Here is a 13725-nt window from a genome sequence, read left to right on the forward strand (position 1 = left end):
TATATTGATATATCTTCATATATTGTAGCAGGTATAGCTGTTGATGTTTGGAACTCTCTTTCCAAAGAGAATAGGGGCTCTAGACTTTTGAGGAAGTAAACAGGAAAAAACATCTGATTCTTATAGAAGGTGATATACATTTTCATTCTCCCATTCAATGAATACATAGTGAGTGATGACCAGAGACTGGCAGAAGCTAAGCACTATGGGTAAGGTGATGAAGTAATGACATAGACATTGATTTTGGTTTCATAGAGCTTACAGACTTGAAAGGGCTAAGAATTTACTTCCCCTCCTGCTGCCCTTAGGGCAGGCAGCTGTAACCGCTGGAAAACAGGAGACATGTTTTCTAATGCAAAATGCTAATGCTCCTTTGGCTTCTGCAACACTGAAAGCACCCTAACTTGTGCTTGGAACCTGAGACGACTAACTGCCTTCTCTGCTTCCCCCTCCTCCATGTAGTGCTGGGGTATATAAGCTACCCCACCCCACCATGGAGTAAAAGGAAAATAATAAAGAGCCTTCTTAATATCAAGCAAGAGTCCTGTGTTATTAACCTCGACACCCTCCGCAGTTTCTCGGGCTTCAACAGCAGCGCAGGTGCCACAAAAGGGTCTTACAGAACTAAAGCTCTATGCTTCTAAAGATGCTGTGTTTTCCGCCCATTCAAGACATATTGGCAGTATAGTACTTGTCACTCCGTGTCTTAGGAGAAGTGAGTAACGCGAGTAAAACTACACAAGATTCTTGCCTTTATGGGGCTAGCAGCCTGGTGAGGGAAACATGAAATAATCCCAGCAGGATTGGTGCTGTAAGAGCTGACACAGGGAAGTGGGTGTACTGGACTAAGAGAGTCTTGTTTGAGATAGTACCAGTTGAGCTCTGAAGCTTGGTAATGAAGGGAAGGAACAAGCATTGTGGGTAATCTACATAGTATATGAGGAGATATTGTAAAGAAAAGGTGGCAACCTGGAAGTCTGAGAGAGGCCAGTGTGGCTGTAGGAGCACCCTGTGTCTCATGGTTTGAGAGGTAGGCAGGGCTTCAGGGCTTTTGTGTATGATATCTGACACAGAAGTTCAGCCAAAATTCTGCATCGTGTTTTCTCAGTGGGTTAATGACTTAGAGCACTTAAGCCATTATGTGCTTGGGCCACAGAATCTTGAATCAAAGAGGCAAGCAGTTGCTAGCTTGGCCACTAAAACCAATGACCAGCCTCTTGCCATTTAATGGTGATACTAAAGGGAGACTAACTTTTCATTTATTACTGATTTATTTTTTATGGCATTTAAACATTTTTATTTTATTATTGTGTGTCTTAGGGTTACTATTGTTATGATAAAACACCATAACCAAACTTGGGGAGGAAAAGGTTTATTTGGTTGATACTTCTATATCACAGCTCTTCACCAAAGGAAGTCAGGACAGGAAGTCAAGCAGGGCAGGATCCTGGAGGCAGGAGCCGATGCACAGGCCATGGAGGGTTGATGCATACTGGCTTGCTCCTCATGGCTCATTCAGCCTGCTTTCTTACAGAACCCAGGACCACCAGCGCATAGATGGCTCCACCCATAAAGGGCTGTACCCTCCCCTATCAATCACTAATTAAGAAAATGCTAACTAAGACATTTTCTCAATTGTGGGTTCCTCCTTTCAGATATCTCGTTTGTGTGGCAAATGGACATGAGACTAGACAACACAATAGTGTTTATATGGTGTGTGTGTGTGTGTGTGTGTGTGTGTGTGTGTGTGTGTGTGTAGGTCAGTAGACAGCTAGTGGAAGTTGGTTCTCTCCTTCTACCACAGCACCCAGTATGGACTTCTGGTTGTCAGGCTTTGGGGCAAGACTGGGACAAACACATTTACCTTCTGATCCATCTTGGTGGCCCAAGAACATCTTTTTTAGGCCTTTGTTTGCACAGTGCCCTGTGCAGCAGTGGAACAGAATGCTGTCTTGGGAACCCATCCATTTTTCATTTGCTACCTTTATGTTCTTCAGCTATTCAATAGGAATAGAAATAATTTCTTTCCAAAGTCTGTACTTAGCACACCGCTTGACTCAGCAACTATTCATTAAATATAACTATTATTTTATCTGTTAAATGGAGACAGCAGTAGCTGTCTTCCGTGTTTCCCTCCTCCCTTCCCTTCTTCCTCCTTCTCCCTCTCACCTTCTATAGCCCTGGTTGGCCTGGAACTCTCTCTATGTAGACCAGGGCTCTAATTTGTATAAAGTGTAAATCCTCCCTTTCATAACTCCCTGAGTGCTGGGATTAGATATGCAATTTACTTTCTTTCCTTCCTTCCTTCTTTCCTTTCCTCCCTTCCTCCTTCCCTCCCTTTTCTCCCCCCCCCCCTTTCTCTTCTTTTAAGGTCTTCCTTATGTATCCCTCTCTGGACTAGAAATAGAGATCCCCCAATGGCCAAGCTTCCTAGTTCCCTAGTGCCAGGATTACAGGCCTATATTGGTCCATTGCTGGTTGTAAAATCTTACTTTTTGTTTTTGTAGACAGGATCCTACCTTTTCAGAGGCATCTGCCCAGGGCAGGATAAATGCCTGGTGCATTCTGTTAAAAGTGGCCTTGCACTTTCCTCTTGCTTGGGGCTACTCATTTTTCGATTTATGGGTGTTTTTCCGTTTGGCAATCTGCAGACACCAGGCTGGGAAGCAAGCACAACTACCATGCCCCGCCCCGGCCGGCCACCGAAGATCAGTTAGACTGAAGCGCCGGGGTGCAGCAGAGCAGATCAGCCAATCAGAAGAAGTTTGGCCCTCTGCAGTTTCCGTCCGCTCACTAGGAGGCGCTGCGGCGGCCGCGGCGGCCCGGGCTGTCGCGGGCCGGGGCGGTTGGGGCTAGTGGCTGCGGCCATGGAATGGAGTTCCGAGTCGGCGGCCGTGAGGCGGCACCGCGGCGCGGCGGAGCGTCGGGAGGGCCCGGCGGCCGCGCCGCACCGGGAGAGAGAGGCCTCAGCGCAGGCGGACGCGAGCGGCGGCGGGAGGACGCGGAAGGGGAGCTCGGGGAGCGGAGGCGCGAGCCGGGGCGCGGGGACCGCGCTGTCCGAGGCGCGCACGGTGCTGGCGCTCGCACTGTACCTGCTCGCACTGCGGGCGCTCGTGCAGCTCTCGCTGCAGCGGCTGGTGCTGAGCCGGACCTCCGGGCTCCAGGGCGAGTTCGACGCTCGCCAAGCCAGGTACGGTCGACCGGCCCGGCCGCACGTCCGCTGCTGCCCCAGGCGGGAGAGCCCGGGGTGGGGAGCTCCGGGTCGGTGACTCTAGTCTGGCTGCGCGGTGTTGGGTTCGGGGGGGGGTCCCTGGGCGCACGTGGGTGGGAAGCGGGGTGGTCCCGCGCGTCCCTCTGGGTCTGAATGGCGGGTATCCGGGGCTTGCAGGCTCCCCTTTCGCTTTCTCAGGGTGGCCAGGTGGATCGAATCTGCTTCCCCGTGCACTCTGCCCCGCCCGCAGATGATTGGTTGTTAGCACGCCCCTGTGCGTGGGGTGTTTGGGCCAAGACTGCGTTCATTAAAAAGCCCTTTGGGGATGGTGTTGGGAAGGTGTAAGGTAGTGTGCTGCCTTCCCAAGCAACGCAGCCCCCAAATCCGAAAGCTGTGGACACTAATCCAAGAGGCCACTCATTCAGAGTTCTGCCTACACTTTCTCAAGTTCGCCTTTGGTCAGTGGCCCTAATGTGATAACGGATTGTATAGGGCTCAAGCTTTTTAAACGACCCCAGGTGTACTTGGGAAGGTGAACTCTTTGATTTTGTAACTTGCATCTTAAACCAGATGAATCCTAAGCTAGCAGAAAGTTTTTAACTGCGGTTGTTTTAAAAGCTGCTTCTTTGGATGTAGCGCGTTGAAAACATTTTCTTAAGGGTTTTTCTCACCATCGGTTTCTGCCATTTAGACCCAGTAAGGAACAATCTGTAACTAGCCTGTGAAGTTGTGTTTTCCTACCTAGCCTTCAGCAGCCACACATACTGAATATAAGCCCTAGTCTTGGTACTGATTTGATGTGGAATCAAAGGAGGAAAATTTGAAAGCATTAGTTCCTGGGATGTAATATAAAGTGATGAAACCTCCAGGTAATTTTCTTGGGGTGTCTGATTTTTTTTTTAGTTTATTTGTTTGTTTACTTATTTTTTTTTTTAAAGTGCCTTTAGAGGCAGAGGCAGGTGGATCTTTCTGATTTCGAGGCCAGTTTGATCTATGTAGTGAGTTCCAGGATAACTAGTGACCATGACTTAGACATGGGGGAGGGGCAGTGTTTTTGCATTTGGTTTTTCTTTATGTGAGAATTCAAAAGAACTAAACTTTCTGAGGTAGGAGGCAAGCTCTAAGATATGGTCATTTTAAGTTTATCATCATCATTCCTTTTGATTGCTTTCAGGGATTATCTGGAACACATAACAGCCATTGGTCCCAGGACTACAGGAAGTACAGAAAATGAAATTCTGACAGTGCAGTACCTATTGGAGCAGATCAAACTGATTGAAAGACAAAGCAGCAGCATTCACAGAATTTCAGTGGACATACAAAGGCCTACAGGTTCCTTCAGCATTGACTTCTTGGGAGGTTTTACAAGCTACTATGACAACATTACTAATGTTGTGGTAAAGCTGGAACCCGGAAGTGGAGCCCAGCATGCTGTACTGGCTAACTGTCACTTTGACTCGGTGGCAAACTCACCAGGTATGTACTTGTCATAATTACTAAACAGTGGCCCACAAGCCCCATGACAATCATGAGATGTTTTTGGTAGGCTGAAGTAGCCTTATTATTAGTTTACCATGTGTCTGTCCACTTGTAAGTGCTTACACAGCCAGGCGTTGCACTAGGCTTTGGGAAAAAGATCCCTACATTTCAGGAATACATGGTTTGGAGGACATTACTTCTAGCAGTTTCTGTTCACTTCAAAAGTTAGAATTACTGTCCACTGAGGGTATGATATATTGCTAGAATACTTAGCCTAGCACTCTGAATAGACATTGGCAAGATAGAAAACTTGATGTTTAAGACAATGACTGATTTAATACATATTTGTCAAATCAGTATGAATCCCCTAAATTGAACTTGTTTATTTTTTTTTAATTTAACTTTTTATTGATTCTTTGTGGATTTCACATCATGCATTCCAAGCCCACTCATCTCCCTGTTCCGCCACTTCCGCCCTCTGCTCTTGCAGCTCCCCCCAAAACAAAATTTAAAAGTAAAACCAAAAATAACAAAACAAAAAACATAAAAAAAAAAAAAAGTCTCGGTGTGGAAGCTGTCGTGTGGCTCAGTGAGTCACACAGATTATCCTTTAGTCCACACATCTTTTCCTGTTAAGTGTTCATTGCAATGAGTCATTGGGAACTTTTTTTAAATATAAGATTTTTCAACCAGGTGGTGGTTGCATTAGAAAGGCAGAGACAGGTGGATCTCTGTGTGGTCTAGGCTAACCTAATTTATAGAATGAGTTCCAGGAAAAGGCTCCAAAGCTACAGAGAAACCCTGTCTCGGGGGGGGGGGGGGGGGAAGAAAACCCAGAAACAAAAAAGAAAAAAAGAAGGTAACTCAGAAACAAGTTTTCAGTAGTTTAAGTGGTTTCTTCATGTGTCCCGAGGCCAGACTCTGGGTCTCTTTCTCCCTACAGTAGCACCAGAGAGTGCAAGGTATGTTGGCAAGAGCAATGGTAAGAAAGCATTTAAAACTCTTCAGCTGTTTGATGGGTATTGGTTGAAATGAATGTAGCCAAAACTTAAACCAGAAGAGGCATTATGTATGCTTCCCCAGAAATGTCGAGGAAAAGCATTACAATCAACAGGAGTAGCTTGGAAGTAGAGAGATGCAGTTAGCTTGAAAGTTCTCCTAGGATGTAGAGGTATTGATATAGCTGTGGGCCACAGGGATTCTGTTTGCTTTTTTTTTTTTTTTCATATGTATTTATGAAGTATTTTGAGAGAGAGTGAGAGTATGTATGTATGTATGTACATACGTATGTACTTGCGGGCCAAGAGAGGGTGTCAGATTCCTTGGAGTTGGAGCTTAGACATCTGTGAGCAGTTGTGGATTGTGGTGTCTGAACTTGTCCTCATGATTGCGAGGCAAACTGTCTTAACTGTTGAGCTTTAAGGATTTACTACTATTTTGATTTTTTGAGACAGGGTTTCTCTGTGTCGTCCTGGCTGTCCTGGAACTCAGAGTTCCTCCTGCCTCTGCTGGAATTAAAGATGTGTGCCATTACCACTGCCCAGCTCCAAGGATTAATTTTTTTATTTAGAGATGGTGATGTTTTGGGAAAGTATTAGAGGGAAACAAAACCTACCATTGAAATGCTATTATATGAAACCTTCTTATTGTAATTAAGTCCTAAAATCTTTTATCATGTAAGTAAATTTCCTTGACTCTCTTACAATGGCCTCATGTCTTAAACCAATGACATGCATTATCTCTAAAATTTCTTCTCTATATACTCATGTAAACAAATAAGACATGCAAAACAAAAACAAAAAACAGCTAATAATATAGGAAGGTAAGAATGGAAAGTAGTGTTTCCTGAGATTTTAGACATAAGAAGACCCCTTTTCTGATTATCACGTCTGATCCCACACAGCTGGGGTAGGTGCTTGACCTCCTGGCCAGGAAGAGGGTATCTGAGTATCATTAGGCCTTTTTGGGCCTATTGCCTAATTCATTTTTTAACTTCCTGTTAAATGGAAAAATAATGGCTAATTTCCTGATAGTATAGCTCAAAGGATTAAGTGTAAGTAAAACATTAGGACAGCATCTTTTAAGGAAATCTTCCCTTGTTGTTGGTACTATTGTTGACAATATTTCTGGTTGCCTTCGTGTATAGCAGGCTCAATATAACTATCTGGAGTCACATAAGACATAAACTAGCCTTAACTTGAAATGATTTTGTGACTGGATATTTCACATTTAGAATATGCTTTTCTTATTCAGAAATTAGTATACACATGTTCATTTTTTTTTTTAAAGGCAGAAGTGTTTTACCTTATGCTTGAGACACTAGACAAGGCCATCCTGTGTTCATTATTAAGATGCTTAAATTGGAAAGGGACACATAATGCTCTGGGTTTTTTTTTTTTTTTTTGGAGCATTGCATTAGAAAGACTGGATATATAGGTATCAAACAAATGTAGAAACCCTGAATTTTTCTTTATCTTTCGTAATCCTTATGTGGGATGGATCCTTGTAAGAAAAGATAAAAAAGAAAAGCAGACAAGGCTATTTCCCTGTGCAGATGTACCTGGGTGATACAGAAGGACACTATTTCAAAGAGGTGGTTCAGCTCTCTGGCTTAGCTATTCTTGTCATCAAGAACAAAACTGTTTTTGAAAAGTGAGAAGACAAAGGGAAAGAACCAGGTGGGGTGTAGCTTAGTGGGAGAGTGATTGCCCCAAGTCCCATCCTTAGTGCCACAGAAAAACCAAAACCAAACCAAAGGAGAAAGGACCTAGAATCAGTGGGCAGCAAATGCTGGAGATGACATGTATGGCAAGTAAAGTCTAGTTGGCTAAGTTTGCTGTCTGTAGGCTCTTCAGGGGCTAAGGTTGTCTTTGGAGGTTAACCTTTGTCCTTCCGGGTAGAGGGGGAGGTGGAACACCTGCATAGATTTGTGTTCTGCTTATAGGCAAGTGGGGGGAGGGCAGGGAGTTTTTTCCTGTTTCCTTCTGGATTTCTGTTAGTACCAAATAGTGTTTGCATTGTCTGCTGCTCTTCACACAATGCCAAGTGTATGGCTCCCATGTGGAGTCCACTAATGAAAAGATTCTTTGGACAGCCATTAGAATGCCCACCCCATTTCTTTCATACAGGGTCTCATGTAGCCCAGGCTAGCCTTGAACTGGTTTCACACTTGGCTATGTAGCTGAGGATGACTTTGCTGAGTGTGCCACTGTGCATGGTTTAAATGACTAAAGAGATTTTTTTTTTTCCAGATTGAATCTATGGTTTTCTGCATGCTAAGTAATACTCTATTTCTAGTTTAGAATCACTTTTATCTAAAATTTTATAATACTCATACTGATAGTGTGAAGGAAATATCTACCAATAATAAGGTAGGAGTAGTTTTTCAACCACTCTTCAAATAGGTGTCTATCTCCCAAATCCTTTCAGTGGATGAACTCACTGAAGCAAGAGTATTTGTGTGCTGGGGATGGAACCAGCACCCGTACTTGCCGGGCAGATGCTCTACCACTGAGCTATACTACACCTTCAGGAATATTATTGAGACATCCTCAACAGTGTAGTCTAGGCTGGCCTGAGCTTTACCAGCAATTCTGCTTTAGCCACCAAAGGACTGGGGTCGCAGGCCTCGCAGACCTGCTCAGCTGTGTTTAATTTCCTGTGAGCATCATTTTTAAGTTCTCAGCAGCATATGTGGACCCAGGAATTGATACCCACTAGAAGTAATGTTACCCACAGAAGGGCCTCATTTATCGTCTCAGCTCCTCTGCGTGGTGCCAGGTCATCAGTGAAAGAGACATTTGAGTTATTTTGGGGTGACTTCAATTTCAGGGTTGATTCTAAGTGGAAAGGTATGCAACTTAACCACTTGGCCTTTTTACTGTTCACGTTCTTAAAAGAATTTTGACCCCTTTCTGGGCCTCGCCTAAGACACTAGAACCATTAAAGTAGGGGAAAGTGAATGGGAAGTTTAATTTATCAATCAGCTATATGAGGATAAACGTTTTAAACCTTACTTAGAATAAAGAAAAGTGTTACTGTTTGCTTTTTATTTTAAAAGAACAGTTTCAATTCAAAATGGAAGTGTTTATCTGTTTTCTGGAAAGTGGCACACATAAGCTTCATCAGCTTATACTCCCTGCTCTAATTAATACTAATCAGGTAGCCATTATTTTGTTTCACTGTGACTAGTGACTAAAATACAGTCCAATATTCACCAAGAGAGGTGTCATTAGTATTGTTTCTTTTTGAGCAAGAGTGAGTTTTAGAATTTAACAGAGCCCCAGAGCAAGTATTTTATTTTACCCGGTTACAGAGCCTTCCCTAAGTTTTCAAAGAGAAGAAAACTAAGGTGGGGTGTTTCCCAGGAGCCAGGCAATGGGTGCTGTCCCGTTTAATCTGTGCATAGCTTGAACCATCAGTCCGCTTTCGAGACCCGGAAATGGTAAATGACATCCTGCTCCCCAGTGCCTGTGGAATGCTATAGCACCCTGCCGCTCTTGTGTGCACATCCAGAGGTGCTACTGCCTGAGTTAGAATAGTGTTTCTCACTCTAACTGCCCTTTAAGCTCCCTATTAGGAGAAAAATGAGATCTAGAAAACAGGGCTGCTCATTGACCTCCAGTGTGCCTCAAAGTCATGCAGCCCAGTCCTGCTGCTCTCTGCAGCCCAGTCCTGCTGCTCTCCTGCAGCCCCCTGCAGCCCAGTCCGGCTGCTCTCCTGCAGCCCAGTCCTGCTGCTCTCCTGCAGCCCAGTCCTGCTGCTCTCCTGCAGCCTTCCTGCAGCTCTCCTGCAGCCCAGTCCTGCTGCCTCCTGCAGCCCAGTCCTGCTGCTCTCCTGCAGCCTTCCTGCAGCCCCCTGCAGCCCAGTCCTGCTGCCTCCTGCAGCCCAGTCCTGCTGCTCTCCTGCAGCCCAGTCCTGCTGCTGTCCTGCAGCCCTCCTCTTCTTGGTTGTTTTGAGATTGCTTTTTGCTGCATTGGTTTCTCTATTTTAGTCTATATTGGTGAAGGATGGGGACCCCTTTGAGCATGTCAATAATATCATGAGCTAGCTCACTTAGAAAATCCAGTTATAACTTTTCAGTGTCATCAAATAGCCAGTCAGTTCCTTCAACTATCTCCCACAGAACTTTCAAAGTCAGCATATAGGGCCCAGCAAGATGGCTCTGTGCTTAAAGGCACCTGCCACGCCCAGCTGCCTGAGTCTGGACCCACATAGTGGAAGCAAAGAATGGCCTCTCAAAGATTGTCCCTCAACTTGCGTATGTGCACTGTGACAAGTGTGCCTCCCAGCCTGCACACAGAGTCAGTGCAAATGTTAAAATAGTGGATTTTATTATTATTATTTTTTAAATCAGAGCACTAGAGTTCTTTTTATCATCTTTAATATTATTTCCTGATGTACTTGACTGCATGCTATACCTTTCCAGTGCTGCCATTAGTTTGTTCTTCTTACCATTCAGGCGCCTCCTTTGTGCTCTTTCATTACTCTGTCCATTCAGAAAATCTTTAAAAAGTGTTACCTCATCCAATGTGAACATCCATTGCAGAGTGTTGCTCCGTCTGTAAATGTGAAGTGCTACAGCTTTTATGGTTTTGAAGGTCAAGGAAATGATAGAGTGGAGGAGGCCATAAGTACCAGAAGTAAAGAATTCTCCAGGGGGTGATGGGAGAGGATGAATCCCAGTTGGCCTTAGGTCCTATCTGGTTAATTTTTCAACACAGCTATTGAGTGTGTACTATAAGGGTGGTTCCAGGCACCGATTATGTCATTGAGCAGACCAGACAAGGATCTTAATGGGTGTGTCTTTGTTGGGCATAGTTGTCATCCTATGATGACAGTCGTGCTTCCCGGTCATGCCGCTGTTATGACGCTTCTCTGAGGGGAAAACTGCATTCCACAGGCAATGAGAAGTACTGAGACTCTGAGAAGTGACTCTGTTTTCTACTCCTAGGTGCCAGTGATGACGCAGTTAGCTGTGCAGTAATGCTCGAGGTTCTCCGTGGCATGTCAGTGTCATCAGAACCCTTGCAGCATGCTGTGGTGTTTCTCTTCAACGGTGCTGAGGAAAATGTCTTGCAAGTAAGGTTTTATTGTTTTAAATATTTGAGCCGACAAATGGCTGATTACTGTTACATTTCATTTGTGTGTTTTCTGGAAAGGGTGAAGCAATGAGGCAGAAAATCCAGTAGATATCAAGTGTTGGCACAAAGGGTTTTTATAAATAATAGGAACTTTGTGTTGTTCATACTTGCAATGTGTATGTTTTGTTTAAACTCAGAGTTATACACCAAAAGAATGAATTTTAATGTGTGAATTTTTTAAAATAAAAGTAATTTTAATGAAAAAATAAATATTTGAGTTGAGTAATAATGAGAGCAATAATGATTGGTTAGTAACATTTATTGTGTTTTATTAGCAATATGAGTAATGTCATAAAATAACATGCAAAACAAATACTGTACTTAGTAGTACTTTAAAAATACCCATGATGCAGACATGCTCAATATGTTAGAAACCCAACTCATCTTGTTAGTATGTGATTCTTTTATTTTCACTATCTTCCCACCCCCCCAAAGGACAGTGTTTCTTTGGTAGCATTGTCTGTCCTAGAACTGGCTCTGTAGATCAGGCTGACCTCAGATGCATAGAGATCTGCCTGTTTCTGCCTCCTGAGTGCTGGGATTAAAGGTGTGCACCACCACTGCCTGGCTGTTTTCACTTTTAGCTTTTGAAACAGGGACTTGCTGTGTCTCCCAGGATACCTGGCACTTGTGATCCTCTTGCTCAGTTTTCTGAGTGCTGGGATTACAGGCATGTGCTACCATGCCCAGAAAAGTGTTTGATTCAAGGGCTTTTGAATGTTATAATTACTCTCTGAGTTTCAGAGAGATGATTTGAGGAAGGTACACAGTACGAATGCCCAACCATATGGATTATCTCTCCTGCATTTTCTTAACTTTTGCATATCCTCACAGTGACTTTCCTCTTGGCTAACTGAACACCATTATATACAGGAAGATGCCTTTAGAGTCTGTCTGCCTTTAAAAAATGTTTATTTTGTTCCCGTAGTCCCCACCTTTTCAAGATAGCCATTCTGTCATGCAAATAAACAATATAAAAACATATTTTAACATACATTTGTTTCTCCCTCATTAAGGCCAGTCATGGTTTTATTACTCAACATCCCTGGGCCAGTTTGATTCGAGCATTTATTAACCTGGAGGCAGCAGGTGTAGGAGGGAAAGAACTTGTGTTCCAAACAGGTATGTGAGGTTGCGCACTGAGCATTTCAGTGCAGTTCTGGTCTTATGACAGTGGAAAGTTTTTCAGTGTCACGAATCTCTTAATGAGCAATCTATTGAATGAGATTTATTTTTAAGATGTGAGGTAATTTTAACTTTGTGAAAAATTTTGGTGTGTACATGTGTGGTATATGCACGTGTGTGTGTGTGTGTGTGTGTGTGTACATGCTTATGGTTTTGGTGTGTACATGTGTGGTATATGCACGTGTGTGTGTGTGTGTACATGCTTATGGTTTTGGTGTGTACATGTGTGGTATTTGCACGTGTGTGTGTGTGTGTGTACATGCTTATGGTAGCCCAGATGTGTTAGCATCCAGTGACTTCTTCAGTTACATCCTACCTTATAGAGACAGGAACTTACACATTCAGCTACGCTGGCTGATCATTTTTTTAAACAAAACAATGTGATCAGCATGTGGTTCCTCAGTAGTACATATTATATGCAAATGTTATTTGGAACATGCGCTGCTGTACATTGAGTTATTTAGTTCGCAAAGCAACTTGAGGAATACATGCTGCTATACTTGTACTTTGTAGATGAAGAACAGAGGTGGGCGAGTTTAACTTGCAAGGTTTTATAGTTGGTATGGCATGATTTGAACCTGAGTGATTGAGGCTCAGAGTTGGTTCAGAGCCAGTAATGGGATTATAGTATGTGCTGGTTTTCTGTTTTTTTTTTTTTTTTTTGGCAATATGACTCAAAGTAGAGTTAATTGGAAAGACAGATTCTCAATTGAGGAACTGCCTCCATCAGACTGGCCTGTAGGTATGTCTGGGGGGGCATATCTGTGGACATTTTCTTGATTAATGATTGATGTGGAAAGGCCCAGCTTCCTGTAGGTGGTATCACTCCTACACAGGTAGCCCTGAGTTTCACATGAAGCAGGCTGAGCAAACCGTAAAAAGCACGCCAATAAGCAGCCATTCTTCCTCTGTGGCCTCTGCTGTAGATTTGCTTCCAGGTTCCCAGCTGAAGTTTGTACCTTGGCTTCTGTTGTGATGGACTCTATACTCTGAAGGCTAAATGAACCCATTTCTCCCTGCAAGTTCCTTTTGGTCAGTGTTTTACCACAGAGCTGAGAAGCAAAAGAGGACATCATATAAAATGCAATAAAAATACACAAAAAATGTAATTAAAAATCATATTCATGGGGGGGAGGGGTGGCGGTGCATGCCTTTAATTCCAGCACTCGGGAGGCAGAGGCAGGGGAATCTCTGAGTTTGAGGTTAGCCTGCTCTAAACAGCAAGTTCCAGGTCTACACAGAGAAATCCTGTTTCAAATAACCATTAAAAAAAAATCACTATTATAATGGTGAATATTATTTTTAATTATGGATGATTATAAAGGTTTTTAAGTGATAATTTATGAGTTAGAATGAGAAAATTTACCCACAGTTGAAGGAAATTAATTCCATCACTGAGTTAATTTGAAAAAGTCAAAAATGGACAGCAACCATTTTATTTAGTGGCTCTCTGGCTATTATACTTACTATATTTATATAATATATAACATAATACATATTATACTTAATAGCCAGAGAGTTTAAATTTTAGGCAGAGACTTTCCTGAAGATAACAGGATACAATTAATAAATACCATGCACTAGTCATCCTAGCAGAAGTTAAAGCTCACAGATTTGCTCAGCCAAGGCCTGTTGAGACCCAACACTGGAAAGTCCATTTCTTGTCCTCTCCTTCTACAAATTTGGGCAAAGTAACAATGCATTTTA

At 43.3% G+C, this 13725-nt stretch overlaps 1 protein-coding gene across 2 annotated transcripts in view; it reads left to right on the forward strand.

Annotated features, from left to right (window-relative positions):
- Nucleotides 1-2838: 2838 nt before the first annotated feature.
- LOC127214653 (endoplasmic reticulum metallopeptidase 1) overlaps nt 2839-13725 on the forward strand; it is a 32895-nt gene continuing 22008 nt past the window's right edge. Inside the window, exons 1-4 of one of the 2 annotated variants that reach the window (XM_051174984.1) lie at nt 2839-3190; nt 4386-4687; nt 10644-10771; nt 11850-11955. In XM_051174984.1, the coding sequence (XP_051030941.1) occupies nt 2868-3190; nt 4386-4687; nt 10644-10771; nt 11850-11955 (859 nt within the window). In that variant the 5' untranslated portion in view covers nt 2839-2867. The remainder of the gene's footprint in view (nt 3191-4385; nt 4688-10643; nt 10772-11849; nt 11956-13725) is intronic. The other variant, XM_051174980.1, reaches the window with a different exon arrangement.

This window comes from Phodopus roborovskii, unplaced genomic scaffold (genome assembly GCF_943737965.1).
Source record: "Phodopus roborovskii unplaced genomic scaffold, PHOROB, whole genome shotgun sequence".
Classification (NCBI taxonomy): Eukaryota; Metazoa; Chordata; class Mammalia; order Rodentia; family Cricetidae; genus Phodopus; species Phodopus roborovskii.